This window comes from Podarcis muralis, chromosome 13 (genome assembly GCF_964188315.1).
Source record: "Podarcis muralis chromosome 13, rPodMur119.hap1.1, whole genome shotgun sequence".
In the NCBI taxonomy this organism is placed as follows: Eukaryota; Metazoa; Chordata; class Lepidosauria; order Squamata; family Lacertidae; genus Podarcis; species Podarcis muralis.
The window spans coordinates 36,512,480-36,528,708 of record NC_135667.1 but is presented as its reverse complement, the minus strand read 5'-3'; the positions used below and the strand labels follow the sequence as shown (position 1 = coordinate 36,528,708).

Below are 16,229 nucleotides of genomic sequence, written 5' to 3'. Positions count from 1 at the left end.
AGAGCTGTTCCGCCTGGCCTTTGGTTTGGACTCAGTCTGACCCTTATGTTTCCCTCCCCTTATGGTTTTGATCTATAGGCTACTATTAAAATGAGGCTGCATTGTAAATTATATTTTAACGTGTATTTTAAATTGGTTTTTTTAAATTGTAATTTTACTAGTGTTAGCCGCCCTGAGCCTGGCTCTGGCCAGGGTATAAATAAAAATTATTTTTTATTATTATTATTATTATTATTATTATCATCATCATCATCATCATCATCATCATCATCATCATCATCTCGGGCCCAGGTTAGCAACTAGTATTGTTTATGGGACACTATCAGTGTGGGGGTGACAAGATCTGAAGACCTACTACCACCTCTGGCTAGACTCAGTCTCCCTGTCCAGGAGCAGAGGGAGGGGGGGGTGCAGTGGGGGCAGGCCGCCCCAGGTGTCACCACTGAGGGGGGTGACACAGTGCCGGACGGCACTCACCACGGGGCTGTTGCGTATTTAGCAGATTAATTGCGCTGCGGAAAGCGTGCTGGGGAGACCACACATTCAGGAAACAATGAAGAAACGCAAAAATATCTTTTGCTTGGCTTTAATTACAAAATCAAAAACTCCTCTTACATCTGTAAGTATGATCCATCCATTGACCCATTCACCAGGGTACTGAGAGAGGTACACGCTGCTCTTTATATACAGTGGTACCTCAGGTTACATACGCTTCAGGTTATAGACTCCGCTAACCCAGAAATATTACCTCGGGTTAAGAACTTTGCTTCAGGATGAGAACAGAAATCAGGCGGTGGTGGCGCAGCGGCAGCAGGAGGCCCCCATTAGCTAAAGTGGTGCTTCAGGTTAAGAACAGTTTCAGGTTAAGAACGGACCTCCGGAAGGAATTAAGTACTTAACCTGAGGTACCACTGTATACCCAATTGCTGACAAAAGCTTAAGTAACAACTTAACAGCATCTGCTATACTGCTTCACACCTGTAAAACTAGGTCATAATATTTGCTCTGGCCTTTAAAGAGATACACATCTTGTGAAACAATAAAGAACCTTAATATTTAAAGAAACCATTCAACAGGGGCCTGCAGCGTGCCTGAGCCATGCGGCTCTCCTGGGAGTGATGCGGTGGCTTGGGCGCCCGCAGGTTCCGCGCTCCCCCAAACGGTCTGCCTGCCGCCTCCCCCTCAGCTGTGGGGCTGCTGGGTGGGAGGAGGCAGGCAGACTCCTCAGAGGCCCTGCAGAGTGTCCTGTCTTGGCCTGGCCCGCTGCTGTGGGCCCCAGGCGCCCGACTGGCTTGCTCCGCCGCTGTCCCTGTCTCCTGTTACTGCTGGTTTCCTTGTGTTGGCTGGGCCCTGGCCACCACAGGCTCCCCAGCAGAACTCCAGGCTGACATTTCTCTAGATAGAAAGTGGCATACAATTAATACTTCTCAACTGTGACGCATTGATGAAAAGCACCTTCAGAAGCGAACCTGATGTTGCTTCTGGAGAGCGTCTTCTGCACTAATCTCTGCCTCTTCTCTTTGCTAATAGAGGATTCGAGGTCGGAAAGCAACGTTGGACGAGATCCAGACAGTACATTCGGAGCATCACACGTTACTATATGGAACCAGCCCGCTGAACCGGCAAAAGCTTGACAGCAAGAAATTGCTAGGTACAGTGTCCGGCAGATCACGTGATTCTGTTTTTTCTTGATTCATAATTTGTAACTATTTCTTTAACCACGATGTGTACATGATATTGTATTTCTCTGTGTAGTAGGCAAAGGCAGAAGATTTTGGCTTAAGTTTGGGGAAGGAGGCGTATAGTCCATTGCTTTCCAGGCTCCCCTCTAATATCAAGGCTTTAAGCAAATCTAATTTCCGCTTTAAACCTTTCCTATGCATCTTTAGGGACTAGAAACTTTCTCTTCATATAAAAGCTGCAAGTTTCCCTGAATTCGATGGATGAGATGGGAATTGCCCTGTGATTATGGCAATAAATAGTCATCTCTGAATACATACATGCACTGCGTGGATGCAGTTTGCTGTGCATAATTTTATCGGCTTCAGCTGGTACAGTAGCAGCGGCCGTTCTTGGACTGCGATAGCTTGATCGCAGTAGTGCAGGCTTTAATGACTTCAAGATGGGATTACTGCAGTGCAGTCCGTGTGGGGCTTCCCTGGTCCTTGATCTGGAAGCTGCACTTAGTACAGAGTGTTGTAGCCCAACTGCCGATGCAAATGAAACACTGTCAGCACAGAAACACCTCTGCTCAGAGAGCTGTGCCAGCTGCCAGTTTGTTACCAGGTCAGATTGAAAGTGTTGGTATATAACAGCTTGATGCCAGCCTACCACATATATATATGTTCACTCAGCTGCTTTGATTTACAGAATTGGCACTTTTACGAATTCATTCCACACATGCAAGGAATTGATATTTCATTGTGGCATCCCCTACACTGTGGAACTCCCTGCCCTTTGATATTAGGCAGGGACATTTGTTGTATTGTTTTTGGCACCTGCTAAAAAACTTTAAAACAAGCCTACCTCTGAACATGTAAATTGGACATGGATTTTAACGTGCAACCGTATTTTATCATGTATATACCTAAAACTACTGATTTCTATCATGTATATGTCCAAAATGGCTGGGTAAGCTGGTTTTTACCATCTGATTTGATTGGTTTTCTTAACGTACGTGCTATACAAACTGCTTCATTGATTAATCATGTGAAATAAATGAATAAATCTATTCGGTGTAAAGGACCTGGTTGTGGCATACAGCTTCTCCAAAGTGAATAGGGACGAAGTGTGCCCATGGAGGGCATGTTCGCTTCCTGCTTTGTGTGTTTTATTATTTTCCCCTCCATCCCTCTCTTTACAGGTCCCCTTACGCCGAAGATGTATGCCGTCCTCCCATGTGGTGGAATCGGGGTGAGTATGTTGCCGTCAAAGCAATTTGCCAGTCAGCGGTTGATGCTTAGGGAAGGGAAGGGATGACGTGGTCCCTCTCACGATCTGATGAAACACTTCTTTGTACTTTTTCACACGTTACGTTTTTTCCAGGAACTACTAAATAGGAGCCCACCTTTCCTTGGTAAATCACTTTGCGGGCAAGTTTTATTCAAACTCGGCCCTCCGGATGTTTTGGGACTACAACTCCCATCATCCCTAGCTAACAGGGACAGTGGTCAGGGATGATGGGAGTTGTAGTCCCAAAACATCTGGAGGGCTGAGTTTGCCTATGCCTGCTTTAGGATGTTAGCTCTCTCTTTCTTCCTGGTTTTTAGAATTTAAAAATTGGGGTGGGGAGGAGAAAAAACAAACCCTGATCCTGTTTTTTTTTTGTGTGTGTGTGTGTGTGTTTTCTTAAACACAAAAAGTAAATTGAGAACAAAAATGTGGCAAGTAGAGATGAATCAAAAGGTGTGTTGAGGTGTTCACCTTGACACCTGGGCATCCTGTAGCTGTGAACAGGGAGCAAAGGCACACAGGTAGGCCCTGAGTTTGGCGTCCCTGTGTGCATTGCCCCCCGTGCTCAGTCCCCGGGAAGATCTGCAAGGGGATTGTACCTGCATTCACTTAAAAGTGAGAAGAACTCTGTGCGATCGGGGACACTGATCAAACAGGGTCCCTGATCGCTCGGAGGAGTCTATTCACGTTCCAGTGAACATGAGCAGAAACTCCCTGCAGACTTTCCCATGCAAGCAGGGAGTGTTGGGAGCTGATGTGCAGGAGGACATTGGGGGAGGGACTTGTGTGTGCATCCCTGCTCCTTGTCCACAGTTCAAGCATGTTCAGGTGAATGACTGATCATGCTTAAGACGTTAAACGAAGCATTGGCCGCGACACCCAATTCGAGCTGACTGTACATTCCCGCAGTGAATTTTGCTGCAAACCTCCGTCTGCAAACCTAGCTGGGCCTCAGCAAAGGCTCGCTGCTGCCGATCCGTGTGTGTGTGGAGTGTGTGCCTTTCCTTTAGGCCCCATTCCCTTGCCGCCAAACCAAGGCAATCTGAACGATACTGCTCTTCTCCCCTCTTGCAGCCCTTAGCTTCTGCCAATGCTTTGCTCTGTACCTTCCACGGCAGGTTGACATCGACACAGTGTGGAATGAGATGCACTCGTCCAGCGCGGTCCGCATGGCTGTTGGCTGCTTGGTGGAGCTGGCCTTTAAAGTGGCGTCCGGGGAGCTTAAGGTAAGTCGGGCTCAATGAATGTGCAGCTTCTCCATGTTGCAGCCCTTGGCCCTCCTCTCCCCTACCTCTAATTCTTGTTCCCAAGCACAGCTGGTTGGACATGGGAGAATTATGCTCATGTGAACCTTGCTCGGTTCCAGCTCACTTTGGCTGCAGCGTGTACAAAAATCCCAGTGATTTAAGCTGCTTGTTTCTGAGCTTGAGCAGAATGTCAATCAGCTCTGATAAGAAGCAGCTTCTAAAAGAGCCCATGTAAGCACTGATATCTCAGCATGTGTAGAATGCCCATTGGTTGGACGCTGGTTTTCCTTTAGGCATCTTGGTGTGCATCTTTCCCCCGAATCCCATTTTTGCTGCACTCCACGATCTCATTCTGAGGGTGAAGGGCTGGCAGACCCAACTTTGGGTACCGAAATCAATGGGCTTTTTTATCCCAGGTTTACATCCCACTTTTACCCCATGTTTACATACCCTTCTGAAGCTCACTGTTGTGGCTTAGGACTGACCACCATTTCTCAGCCTAGCCTACCTCATAGGGTTGCTAGGAAGATAAAGTGTGTGTGTGTGCACACGCGTGCGCGCGCGCACACACACACACACACACACACACACACACACTGTGTTCACTACCCTGAGCTCCTTGGAGGAAAGTGTCGTGAATCAGAACAAAAAGCAAAGATTAATACATGTGTGAACTTGTGCGTGTGTGTATTTTCCTTCTTGCAGAATGGATTTGCTATTATCCGGCCACCAGGTCATCATGCAGAAGAATCCACAGCCATGTGAGTGTGTAGCATAAATGAGGAGGAGGAGGGATATATGTGATTAACTAGAAACAAACAAATCCTCCTCTTTTAAAAACAATGGTTTAGATGAGATGGGGTGGTTTTCTCACTGCATGAATACTATTTTATGTGTGTTTCTCCCTGTTGGTGTCATATAAGCTGCTTTGGTTGGAAATCCTGTCCTCTCTATTTGAGTGTGGTTCTCATCATGGAATTAAGCATGTCTCTTTCAGGGCTTGGGGATGCAGGTGGCGCTGTGGGTTAAACCACAGAGCCTAGGACTTGCTGATCAGAAAGTCGGCGGTTCGAACCCCTCAATGGCATGAGCTCCTGTTGCTTGGTCCCTGCTCCTGCCAACCTAGCAGTTCAAAAGCACGTCAAAGTGCAAGTAGATAAATAGGTACCACTCCAGCAGGAAGGTAAACGGCGTTTCTGTGTGTTGCTCTGGTTCGCCAGAAGTGGCTTAGTCATGCTGGCCACATGACCCGGAAGCTGTACGCCGGCTCCCTTGGCCAATAAAGCGAGATGAGCCCCGGAGCCCCAGAGTCGTCCACGACTGGACCTAATGGTCAGGGGTCCCTTTACCTTTCAGGGCTTCTTAGGGGAGCGTCCTACTAGTCTTTCCTGCCTATCTGGGACTGAGATTCCCTGCATCTGTGGAGGAGGGTATTCTGAGTGGGTTACTTCCTCCGACTAGATCCGAGGAGCAGGGCTATGCAAATTTACCAAGCTTTGCCCATTTATTTTTTTGTGTAGGAGAAGCCCACCTCCTCCACCCCATCCCCCTTCAATTCCACTTATGCCTGCACCAGCACAATTCTTTAAAGAACCTGCTGAGTTACTGCTGCACTGAGTGTAATCTGGGAGTTTTTCTATCCTCCTTTCCTGTGGATTAGGTAGTTCAGAAAAGAAAGGAGCTGGACCAAACTTTAGAGTTGGATTCGGACTTAGAATTTCTGCTGGAATGAATGTGAAACGTTGGTCACGTTGACTAGCTTAAGTCCCATTGATTTCAGTGGGACCATGGTCTCAAAATATAGCAACGATTAACTTGCATTACTGCTTCTGGGAGATACAGTATCTTAGTTGAATGGGCATGCCCGAGTCCATGAATGTGGTGGTCAAGCCTGCTATCTGTGTTGTTGCTTTCTTGGCCACCCTTCTCTTGATACTGGGCATGGTGTTTATCATAAAAAAAAAAAAGCCAGTGGCAAAGCTGTTATATATTTTTATGGTAAGCAAAGTCTGGTATCTGTGCATAGCTGTCAACTTACAGATTTGAAAATAAGGGACCAGCATCCTCAAAAATAAGGGATCAGCAGCCAAAATAAGGGATTTTCAGAGCACAGGTATGTTTGACTTCTGAGCCGCTCCGAGCCAAAGGCAGAAAGCCCAGCCAGAAGCCAAATGAAGCCTCAAGCGGTGGTTCCCACAGCGCAGCAACCCGGCAAAGGGGATGCAGCAAGGAAAACCACCGTCACCTCTCTGCTGGGAAGCGCTGAGCAAAGGCGAGTCCCCAGGCAACACAGCCAATTTGATCGGCACAAGGCATGCAAGCTCCACACCCCAGTCATTCTTAGACTCCATATTGGGTGAGCAACACAGTTGGAGCCTCCCTCCTCCCTGGCCGGCAGGGAGGGTGGGAGGGAGAGGAGCTTCTTCCTTTGAAACCTGGGAAATTTAAGAGACATCATCAGTAAGGGACAGCAGCGGGGCACGGCGCTGGGGTAAGGGACTTGCCCGCCAAATAAGGGACGGTTGACAGCTATGTATCTGAGCCAGTGTAAACACTTTAGTGGCGAACAGGATGTGATGGGATTGTGGAATGCTCCATGTGCATGGTATTTAATTTTTTCAAAAAGCATTCTTTGGTTGCGCATTTTAGGAAGTTTTTCCTAACGTGTAGCTGATTGCAACCCATTCTCCCCCTCACTCCACAAACAAGTGAATGAAGCAAAGTAATCACCATCATCATCATCCCTGACATTTCTGATAATACCTTTCTCCCCTTTCATTTTCCAGGGGCTTCTGCTTCTTCAACTCTGTTGCCATTACTGCCAAGCTCCTCCAGCAAAAGCTTGCCATTAGCAAAATCCTCATCGTGGACTGGGTAAGGGTCTCTCACTCTGCGCCTGAAGCTGCTTAGGCTTGGGTTGATGCGTCCTTATTGGCTAACATCTTTCCTGGTCCTGAAAGGTCTTCATTGGCTCCCAGTACGTTTGTGAGCACAATTCAGAGTGTTGGTGCTGACCTTTCAAGCCTTAAACTCCCTCATTGGGGGAAGCAAAGCTACAGGGAACCAGGCAGAGGGCCTTCTTGGTAGTGGCGCCCACCCTGTGGAATGCCCTCCCATCAGATGTCAAAGCGATAAACAACTACCTGACATTTAGAAGACATCTTAAGACAGCCCTGTTCAGGGAAGTTTTTAATGTGTGATATTTTAGTGTATTTTTGGTTTTTATGGAAGCTGCCCAGAGTGGCTGGGGAAACCCAGCCAGATGGGCGGGGTACAAATAAATTATTATTATTATTATTATTATTATTATTATTATTATTATTATTATTAAACGACCTCGGTCCTGTATACCTGAAGGAGCGTCTCCACCCCCACCCAGACACTGAGGTCCAGCGCCGAGGGCCTTCTGGCGGTTCCCTTGCTGCGAGAAGTGAGGTTACAGGGAACCAGGCAGAGGGCCTTCTCGGTAGTGGCGCCCGCCCTGTGGAACGCCCTCCCAGCATATGTCAAGGCAATAAACGGCTATTTTACTTTTAAAAGACAACTGAAGGCGGCCCTGTTTAGGGAAGTTTTTAATGTCTGACACTTTATTGTTTTTGATATTCGGTTGGAGGCCGCCCAGAGTGGCTGAGGAAACCCAGCCAGATCGGTGGGGTATAAATAAATTATTATTATTATTATTATTATTATTATTATTATTATTATTAATTTCATTCTGCTCTGGCAGGATATCCATCATGGCAATGGCACCCAGCAGGCATTCTACAGTGACCCCAACGTGCTCTATGTTTCTCTGCACCGCTACGACAATGGCAATTTCTTCCCAGGCAGTGGAGCTCCTGAAGAGGTGAGTGTACACCTTTATTCACCTCTGGTGCTTGGTTTTGCAATAATCAAGATGTTGGTGCTGAATCTAGCTTGAAATCCCTCTCTAGGTCTTTTTTAAAAACCACCCTCTTTTTTTATAATAACTTTTATTGATTTTCCATTTTATAATATTTAAACACATCCTCATCATCATCCACTTTACTTCTTTTGCTCTAAAGAGCTTATCAACTCCCCGCCTTTTGGTTTTCCAAATTCATCTTTATAGCATAGCATTTATACATTTTCCCATTTCACTCATTCAAAATATCACAATTTTTAAATACAGTGTTACCTCGGGTTAAGTACTAAATTCGTTCCGGAGCCCCGTTCTTAAGCTGAAACTGTTCTTAACCTGAAGCACCACTTTAGCTAATGGGACCTCCTGCTGCTGCCCTGCCGCCGCAGCACGATTTCTGTTCTCATCCTGAAGCAAAGTTCTTAACCCGAGGTACTATTTCTGGGTTAGCGGAGTCTGTAACCTGAAGCGTATGTAACCTGAAGCGTATGTAACCTGAGGTACCATTGTAAATATAAAAAGGTAGAAACAATTGTCGTTACAAGTCTTCTTGCAACCCTGCTAGTGCTGTTAATTGCTTACAATGGTCCTTCAAATATTGTATAAATTTACTCCAGTCTTTTTGGAATGCTTGATCACGCTGGTTTCAGATTTTCCCCACCAGCTTCGCCAGTTCCTAAAACCACCCTCTTTTTAACTCCCCGAAGCATTCATAGATGCATCAGTAAAGGATGCAAAAGCAGGGCGCAAACAGAGGTTGCTTTGCGACCAAGACATCTACACAGGCTCCTATAACGAGTTACATCAGAATGCACCTAAAGCAGCTCTGTAAAGGAGGGAAGAATTGCAGGGAGAAAGAGAGAAGGTTTATCCCCCAAGAACAGTTTGAAGAGAAGATTTTAATCAGTTAACTCCGCCATTTTGTTCAGGGAAAGGTTTTGTAGTCCAGGAAACAGCTTGGGGCGGGCAGAGGTTGGAACGTTGCCGAGGGTGCAGAATTCACAGAAATCCCTGCATACAGTGGTGCCTCGCAAGACGAAATTAATTCGTTCCGCGAGTTTTTTCTTCTTGCGAGTTTTTTGTCTTGCGAAGCACGGTTTCCCATAGGAATGCATTGAAAATCAATCAATGCGTTCCTATGGAAACCGCCTTCAGACCAGGTCTGGGGACAGTCTGTCCCCCGACCTCTTCTGAAGGCTGGGGGGGGGGGGGACAAGGGCTTTTCTTCCCACCACCAGCCTTCAGAAGGCTGTTCTGAAGGCTGGCGGTGGGAAGAAAAGCCCTTCTCCCCACCTCCTGCCCCGCAAGCTCCGGGGACAGGAGGGCTTCGCTGCCGCCGCCAGCATTTTAAGATCACCCGGGACAGCGGAGAAGTCTCCGCTGTCCTGGGGGCTTTTAAAATGCTGGGGGTCGGCAGCGAAGGCTTCGCTGCCGCCCGCCAGCATTTTAAGATCGCCCCGGGACAGCGGAGAAGTCCTTTTAAAAGAGGTCCCCGGAGATTTCCCTATGGCCTTTCTTCTTGCGAAGCAAGCCCATAGGGAAATTCGTCTGGCGAAGCACCTCGAAAAACGGAAAACTCTTTCTTCTTGCGAGTTTTCCGTCTTGCGAGGCATTCGTCTTGCGAGGTACCACTGTATATGTGTGTCCTGTCTCTTCTGACCCCAATCATTTGAGACGGACCGGCATTTTCTCCAGCAGGCATCCTGCATGCTGCTGCTCGTGCCCCTCTCTCTCTTTCGCTTCTCCGTTGTGCTTCTGCATTCTTTCTGGGGTCCATCTGCATGCAAGTTCTCCCCCCCACCTCTCAGCCTCAGATGTATGCCAGTGTCCCTTTGCACCTTCCCACCGGCAGCTCGGTACATGATCCAAGCTGCAAATAAGAGCCAGCATTTGTTACTTACGAGGCTTCTCTCTTCCAGGTTGGCAGCGGGATGGGTGTAGGTTACAACGTCAACATTGCCTGGACTGGTGGAGTGGACCCTCCCATTGGTGACGTGGAGTATCTGACTGCCTTCCGGTAGGCCTGCTGGCATTCACTCTCCCTAACTGGGAGTGGGGCTTTCTCTGCCAGGGGTGCCCACATACTGGGTTTCTGCACTGAGAGGGTTTCCCCCTAAGGGTTTTGTGTGCATCAGCAAACTTCAGCGTTCTCACAGGCCTGCCACCGACTGCTCCTTTTATGTGGGTGGTGCATTATGATCAAGGGATGCGGGTGGTGCATTGGTCTAAACCACTGAGCCTCTTGGGCTTGCTGATTGGAAAGTCGGTGGTTTAAATCCCTGCGATGGAGTGAGCTCCCGTTGCTCTGTCCCAGCTCCTGCCAACTTAGCAGTTCGAAAGCACGCCAGTGCAAGTAGATAAATAGGTAACACTATGGCGGGAAGGTAAACGATGTTTCTGTACACTCTGGCTTCCGTCACAGTGTTCTTTTGCACCTGTAGCAGTTTAGTCCTGCTGGCCACATGACCCAGAAAGCTGTCTGTGGACAAACGCCGGCTCCTTCGGTCTGAAAGCGAGATGAGCGCCGCAACCCCATAGTTGCCTTTGACTGGACTTAACCGTCCAGGGGTCCTTTACCTTTTAACTTTTACCTGCTATGACCACATGAGGAACCAGCACATGGAGAATTGCAATCGCTATTAGGTACACAAGGTAGAAATAATAATCATTTCACTTCTCATTTGTATGCTGCCTTTCTATATTGCTATACGCAAGGCGGCGTACAAGCTGAAGAAAAAACAAAATACCCAACATAAGACCACACACCTTACAACAACCTGATCCAATACAAAGAAGTTGTAATAAAAACATAGCTTTAAAGTAAACAACATATCAAGTAACATTCAGTGATCTGTTAGATTATCATAGTGCACAATAAAATATCAGCAAGCAATAATTAAACAGGAATTCACTCTTTAATAATCGCCATAAGCTATAATGTAGAAAAATAGCAGCAAGTCGCAACACGTGAAATCATCGTGATACATACAAAACAATGCAAAAGGATCAAATTGAGAAACAGAGACAACTTATTTTAAAACAAAAAAAATTCCTTCCAGTAGCACCTTAAAGACCAACTAAGTTAGTTCTTGGTATGAGCTTTCGTGTGCATGCACACTTCTTCAGATACCAATATCTGAAGAAGTGTGCATGCACACGAAAGCTCATACCAAGAACTAACTTAGTTGGTCTTTAAGGTGCTACTGGAAGGAATTTTTTTTGTTTTGACTATGGCAGACCAACACGGCTACCTATCTGTAACCTGAACTTATTTTAAAAACAACATCCCTGAACTCCTCTTCTCTCTTCTCAGCTGCTTCTGCAGTTCTTAAAGTCATGGTCTGGGAAAGGCTCTTAGGGCTGGAGGGTGGGGCAAGGCTGTGAACCGCCCTGAGATCTACAGGTATAGGGCGGTATACCAATTTAATAAATAATAAAATAAAATAATAAAGCAGTTGGGAAAAGCCATTGCCTGGTGGCCAGCCAGCACAGTCTCTCTCCTCTCAGAGGACTGGTCCTTCTCTTGTCACTGGCTTCCCCCAAACTGGTGCTCTCCACACGTTTTGGACCATAACTCCCATCATCCATGACCCCATTAGTCATGCTGGTTGAGGATGCTGGGAGCTCAAGTCCAGAATTTCTGGAGGGTACCAGGTTGCCGGAGGCTGCCCTATCCTAGCCTAGCCAGAACCTTTTTGATCCAAGTCAACGTAGGGAGAAATCCAGGAGGAAGCTGCCGTTGGGGCTAGAAAGCAGTAGACCTTTCTGTCGCCTTCTATGATAATCTCACAACCCCCTGACTCAACAGAGATGGGTGTTAGATTGAGTCAGTGTGTTGGGGAAACGAGAAAAGCAGGAATGTGAGCATGGCTAGAATTTCCCCTGTCAAGAGGATAGGGCAGGGCTGGCGCTGTCGTGTTTCCTCCTAAGAGACCTCTGAGGGCTGTTTTGTGTCTTCCCAGGACTGTGGTGATGCCAATAGCCAATGAGTTCTCCCCAGACGTGGTCCTCGTTTCTGCTGGCTTCGATGCTGTGGAGGGACACCTGTCCCCACTGGGTGGATATTCTGTCACGGCCAAATGTGAGTGTGGGTCATGGGAGAGGGGAGCCCCCCTCGCCTCGGTTTGTAAATAGAACGAGCCATTCACATAGAGCAATGGTTCCCAATTGGGGATCTGCAGTCACCAGGGAGTCCGCGTAACCCACCCAGGGGGTCTGTGGCACCATTCACATGACAAAAACTACCATAGAGATATCAAAATTTTCAAATACAACAGGTCCATGGCTTGACTTAGGAAAAACAGGAGGTCTGAAGTACTTAGCTAATTGGGAACCACTGGCTAGGGCTGGGCAATATATCGCTATATCATCTAAAACGGTGTTTGAGGTTCACGTCGTGATAATTGTTTCATAGTATTTGAGCTGGCAATATATTGCGAATCACAATGTGTGTAAGGGTTAGGCTATATCTGATTTTTAACATCTCAATAACTCACCAGCTAAACACTGCAATGTTATCAGCAGCTAAGCCTCACAATATCACCAGCTAAACATTGCAATCTGCCACAATGTCTGAATAAGGATGGATGTATACAGAGGCAAACAGGACAATGTCCAGGCAACTGCTACTACTTAGGAGTCTAAAAAGATAAATGACAATATTATCAATCATCATACACTCAGTTTCATCAGCAGACAAACCAAAATGCATCCCAACGGCCACAGAATTGTACCCAGAATTGCACGGGACCAGTGGCCTGATTCAACATAAGGCACCTTCTAGCCCTCCTATATGCTGAACGGTTGTGCTCTGAGCCATTTTGGGCCTATGTTTCTATGCTAGAGATTGTCCCTGGGACTTTATGCATGCATACACTGCCAGTGACCTATGGCCCCTTTGTGCTTGCGCTAGCTGGAGTTCCAACTCGCCTATTATTTATCCATTCAAGCCGCTTAGCCCCCACCTCCCCAATATTTTGAGGTAGCCTATGAATGCAAGTCAAAAGTGGATAATGGCTTACTGGCCACCTGCCTTGCTATGAATGGCTTGTTACATTCTGAGGGCCACTGTTTTAGATGTCAAGGTGAGCGTTAGTGGCCTCCTCCAGTCTCTCTAACTGAGGGAGAAGGAGGAGTACTGCATCTCAATCAGAAAACGATGGTTTTTCATCTTTCTGGTTTTTCTGTTGTTGTTTTCTTCCCGGCCACACAGGTTTTGGGCACCTGACCAAGCAGCTGATGAAGCTGGCGGGCGGGCGTGTCGTCCTGGCGCTGGAAGGAGGTCACGATCTGACAGCCATCTGCGATGCCTCCGAAGCCTGCGTTTCCGCCTTGCTTGGCCTTGAGGTGAGTGCAGCTGGCACGGGGGGGAGAAGCAGTCCGGAAGCCTCGACCTGCTGGCTTGGGACGATGCCCAAAGCTTTTGGGCAATCTTTGGCTGAGGTTCTGAAAAGAGGTCTGGCACTGATTTGCTTCGTGGGGTGGGAAAGGCAGAGAAAGGCATGTCTGTCCTGGCACATGAATGCCCGCCAGTTTCTGTTTATATATGCATTCGGACGTCTGCCCTGCTGATGGCACCTCCACAAGGCCCAGCTGGAAATCGGTGCAGCTTGTCCACTTCGGTGGCCGAAAACAGGGAGCTGTGTGTTTGACTGCTGCAGTTTAGGACACAGCCAAAAATTGCATGGAGAAAAAAGATTGTGCAGTGCCACTTAGTGTTTTATGGGAGTAGGTGAGGACAGGCCCCTGCCCCAAAGAGCTTGCAAGTCTAAAGGTTTTCCAGCTTGATGAAAAGGCCTCTGCCTGAGGTGTTGTTATGTGTTGTTTTAAAACCTATACTAGTAAAGTGGTACCTCTGGTTACGTATTTAATTCGTTCCGGAGGTCCGTTCTTAACCTGAAACTGTTCTTAACCTGAAGCACCACTTTAGCTAATGGGGCCTCCTGCTGCCGCCGCGTGATTTCTGTTCTCATCCTGAAGCAAAGTTCTTAACCTGAGATACTATTTCTGGGTTAGCAGAGTCTGTAACCTGAAGCGTATGTAACCTGAAGCGTACGTAACCCAAGGTACCACTGTATGGGTTTGTGACATTTTTTTAAGCTGTTTATATTTCTGTAAATTGCCTTGGGAGATGTATTTTGAAGGAGATTCACAAATTAAAATAATAATGGGAATAATTCAACACGGGGGGAGACAACCAAGGGAAGCAAAGGAGGAGGAGGAGGAGGGCAGAGGTAAAAAGGGGAAGGATATGCCTTGTTTTGGGGCGTGTGAAGAGTTGCTCATTCAACACGGCAGCGGAGTGTGCCAGTGGAACAGGAAAACGCCAGACAGTTCTAGGTAGGGTCAGTCCCTTTTCAGACCGTATAATGCAGTTCCACATCTTATAGGTTATATTACAATCCTTCAAGCAGCGTACAGACTCCTTACTGCTTTCCAACACAGACTAAGCTCTGGCCAAGAGCAAACTTGCTTCAAACTCAAGTGTATTTATACTTTAGATTGTGCCGAGTCACTCTCACATGCTTGCTGACTCGCTCTTGCAGGTGCAGGACAAGCACCCTACCCAAAATTAACCAGCCCACCTATAACTTAACCCTTTCTTGTCCTTTTTCTCTGAATTCATAAACATTAACATGCTTTTCTTTCAGGTTATAAGTACTGACAGAAGGAGGAAGGGACCAAGGCAGGGGTGGGGGACCTGGGCGGCCTTCCAGATTTTGTTGGACTACAACTCCCATCAGCCTTGACCGTTGGCCATGCTGTCTGGCGGGGATGGGAGTCCAACAGCATCTAGAGAACTGCACAGGCCTCCCATCGCTGGTCTAAGGCTTCACAAGAAAGGAATCTCCATCAGGCCCTGCTCTTTGACCTTTCACCTGCGGCCTCCCCTCCCCTCCTCTTAGCTTTGCGCTTTTGTTTCTTGCCTGCCTTTCCTGCCCCTTCAGCTTTGAGTCCTCAGATCTTTCAGCGTAGAAACTGAGCGCTCTCTTTTCTCTCTCTCTCTCTGACACAGCTGGAACAGATGGATCAAGCTCTGTTGCGGCAGAAGCCCAATGCAAATGCTGTGGCCACACTGGAGAACGTCATTGAAATCCAGAGTAAGATTTTGTCGTATTTCTGATACCAAATTAACAAAAGGATGGAATGTTGCAGATAGGGGTTTGCTAAAGCACACAGTCATACCTTGGAAGTCAAACGGAATCCATTCCGGAAGCCCGTTCGACTTCCAAAACGTTCGAAAACCAAAGCACAGCTTCTGATTGGCTGCAGGAAGCTCCTGCAGCAAATCGGAAACCCCGTCAGACGTTCAGCTTCCAAAAATAGTTTGCAAACCAGAACAGTCACTTCCAGGTTTACAGCGTCCAGGAGCCAAAACATTTGGCAACTAAGCTGTTTGACTCCCAAGGTACGACTGTATTGATCCTCTCACTATGGCCCAAATACAAGTGACAGCAGCGCCCTCTGTGGCCAATATGGGCTTGCTATTGTTCAGTGTATGGTGAGACTTTGAGGACAGTGTGTTTAAAGCCGTTCCCACAAGTGATACCAAGGACAGAAGTAAAGGTTGTGGCATTAAACATGTGCATCCACAGTTGATGACTCCTGCTGTACCCAGGTTTGGTTTTAGTAGGAGATTGTAGTTGGGGAGTTCAGGGACTGTGTCCAAAGACTTTGCAAGGAAGGAAGGAAGGCTTTTGTGCATAGATGGAAAGAGAGGTTGGAATCGCCTGAGTGTTCTGGGAGGGCAGCTCCAGAAGTTCAAACGGGACAGGCCATTCCTGCATGACGCATTGCTCCTTTTCGTCTCAGGTAAGCACTGGAACTCAGTGAAATGTTCTGCAGCGATGGTCGGCTGCTCCTTGCTGGAGGCGCAGAAGGGTGAGGCAGAAGAGGCCGAGACGGTCAGTGCCATGGCGTCGCTGTCAGTGGACACAGAGCAGGGCAAAGCAGACGGTGATGTCCGGTATGTTCGCTCCTTTAGATCAGGGGGAAACCGTATCAGAGGGCGCAGGCATCTTATCACAAGTGTTTTCGGTCAAGGGTAGTCAATGCATTGCCCTGTGGAAGTACAAATCCCATCATCCCTAGCCATTGGCCATGCTGGATGAAGGCTGGTGGGAGTCGGAGCCCAGCAACATCTGTAG

At 47.5% G+C, this 16,229-nt stretch overlaps 1 protein-coding gene across 1 annotated transcript in view; it reads left to right on the top strand.

Annotated features, from left to right (window-relative positions):
- Positions 1–16,229, top strand: part of HDAC5 (histone deacetylase 5) — a 94,675-nt gene that overhangs the window by 68,749 nt on the left and 9,697 nt on the right. The window contains 11 exon segments of the mRNA XM_028703465.2: positions 1,531–1,651; positions 2,864–2,913; positions 4,071–4,178; positions 4,905–4,960; positions 6,986–7,073; positions 7,927–8,046; positions 10,002–10,099; positions 12,045–12,163; positions 13,295–13,428; positions 15,098–15,182; positions 15,895–16,048. Of these exon segments, the coding sequence (XP_028559298.2) occupies positions 1,531–1,651; positions 2,864–2,913; positions 4,071–4,178; positions 4,905–4,960; positions 6,986–7,073; positions 7,927–8,046; positions 10,002–10,099; positions 12,045–12,163; positions 13,295–13,428; positions 15,098–15,182; positions 15,895–16,048 (1,133 nt within the window).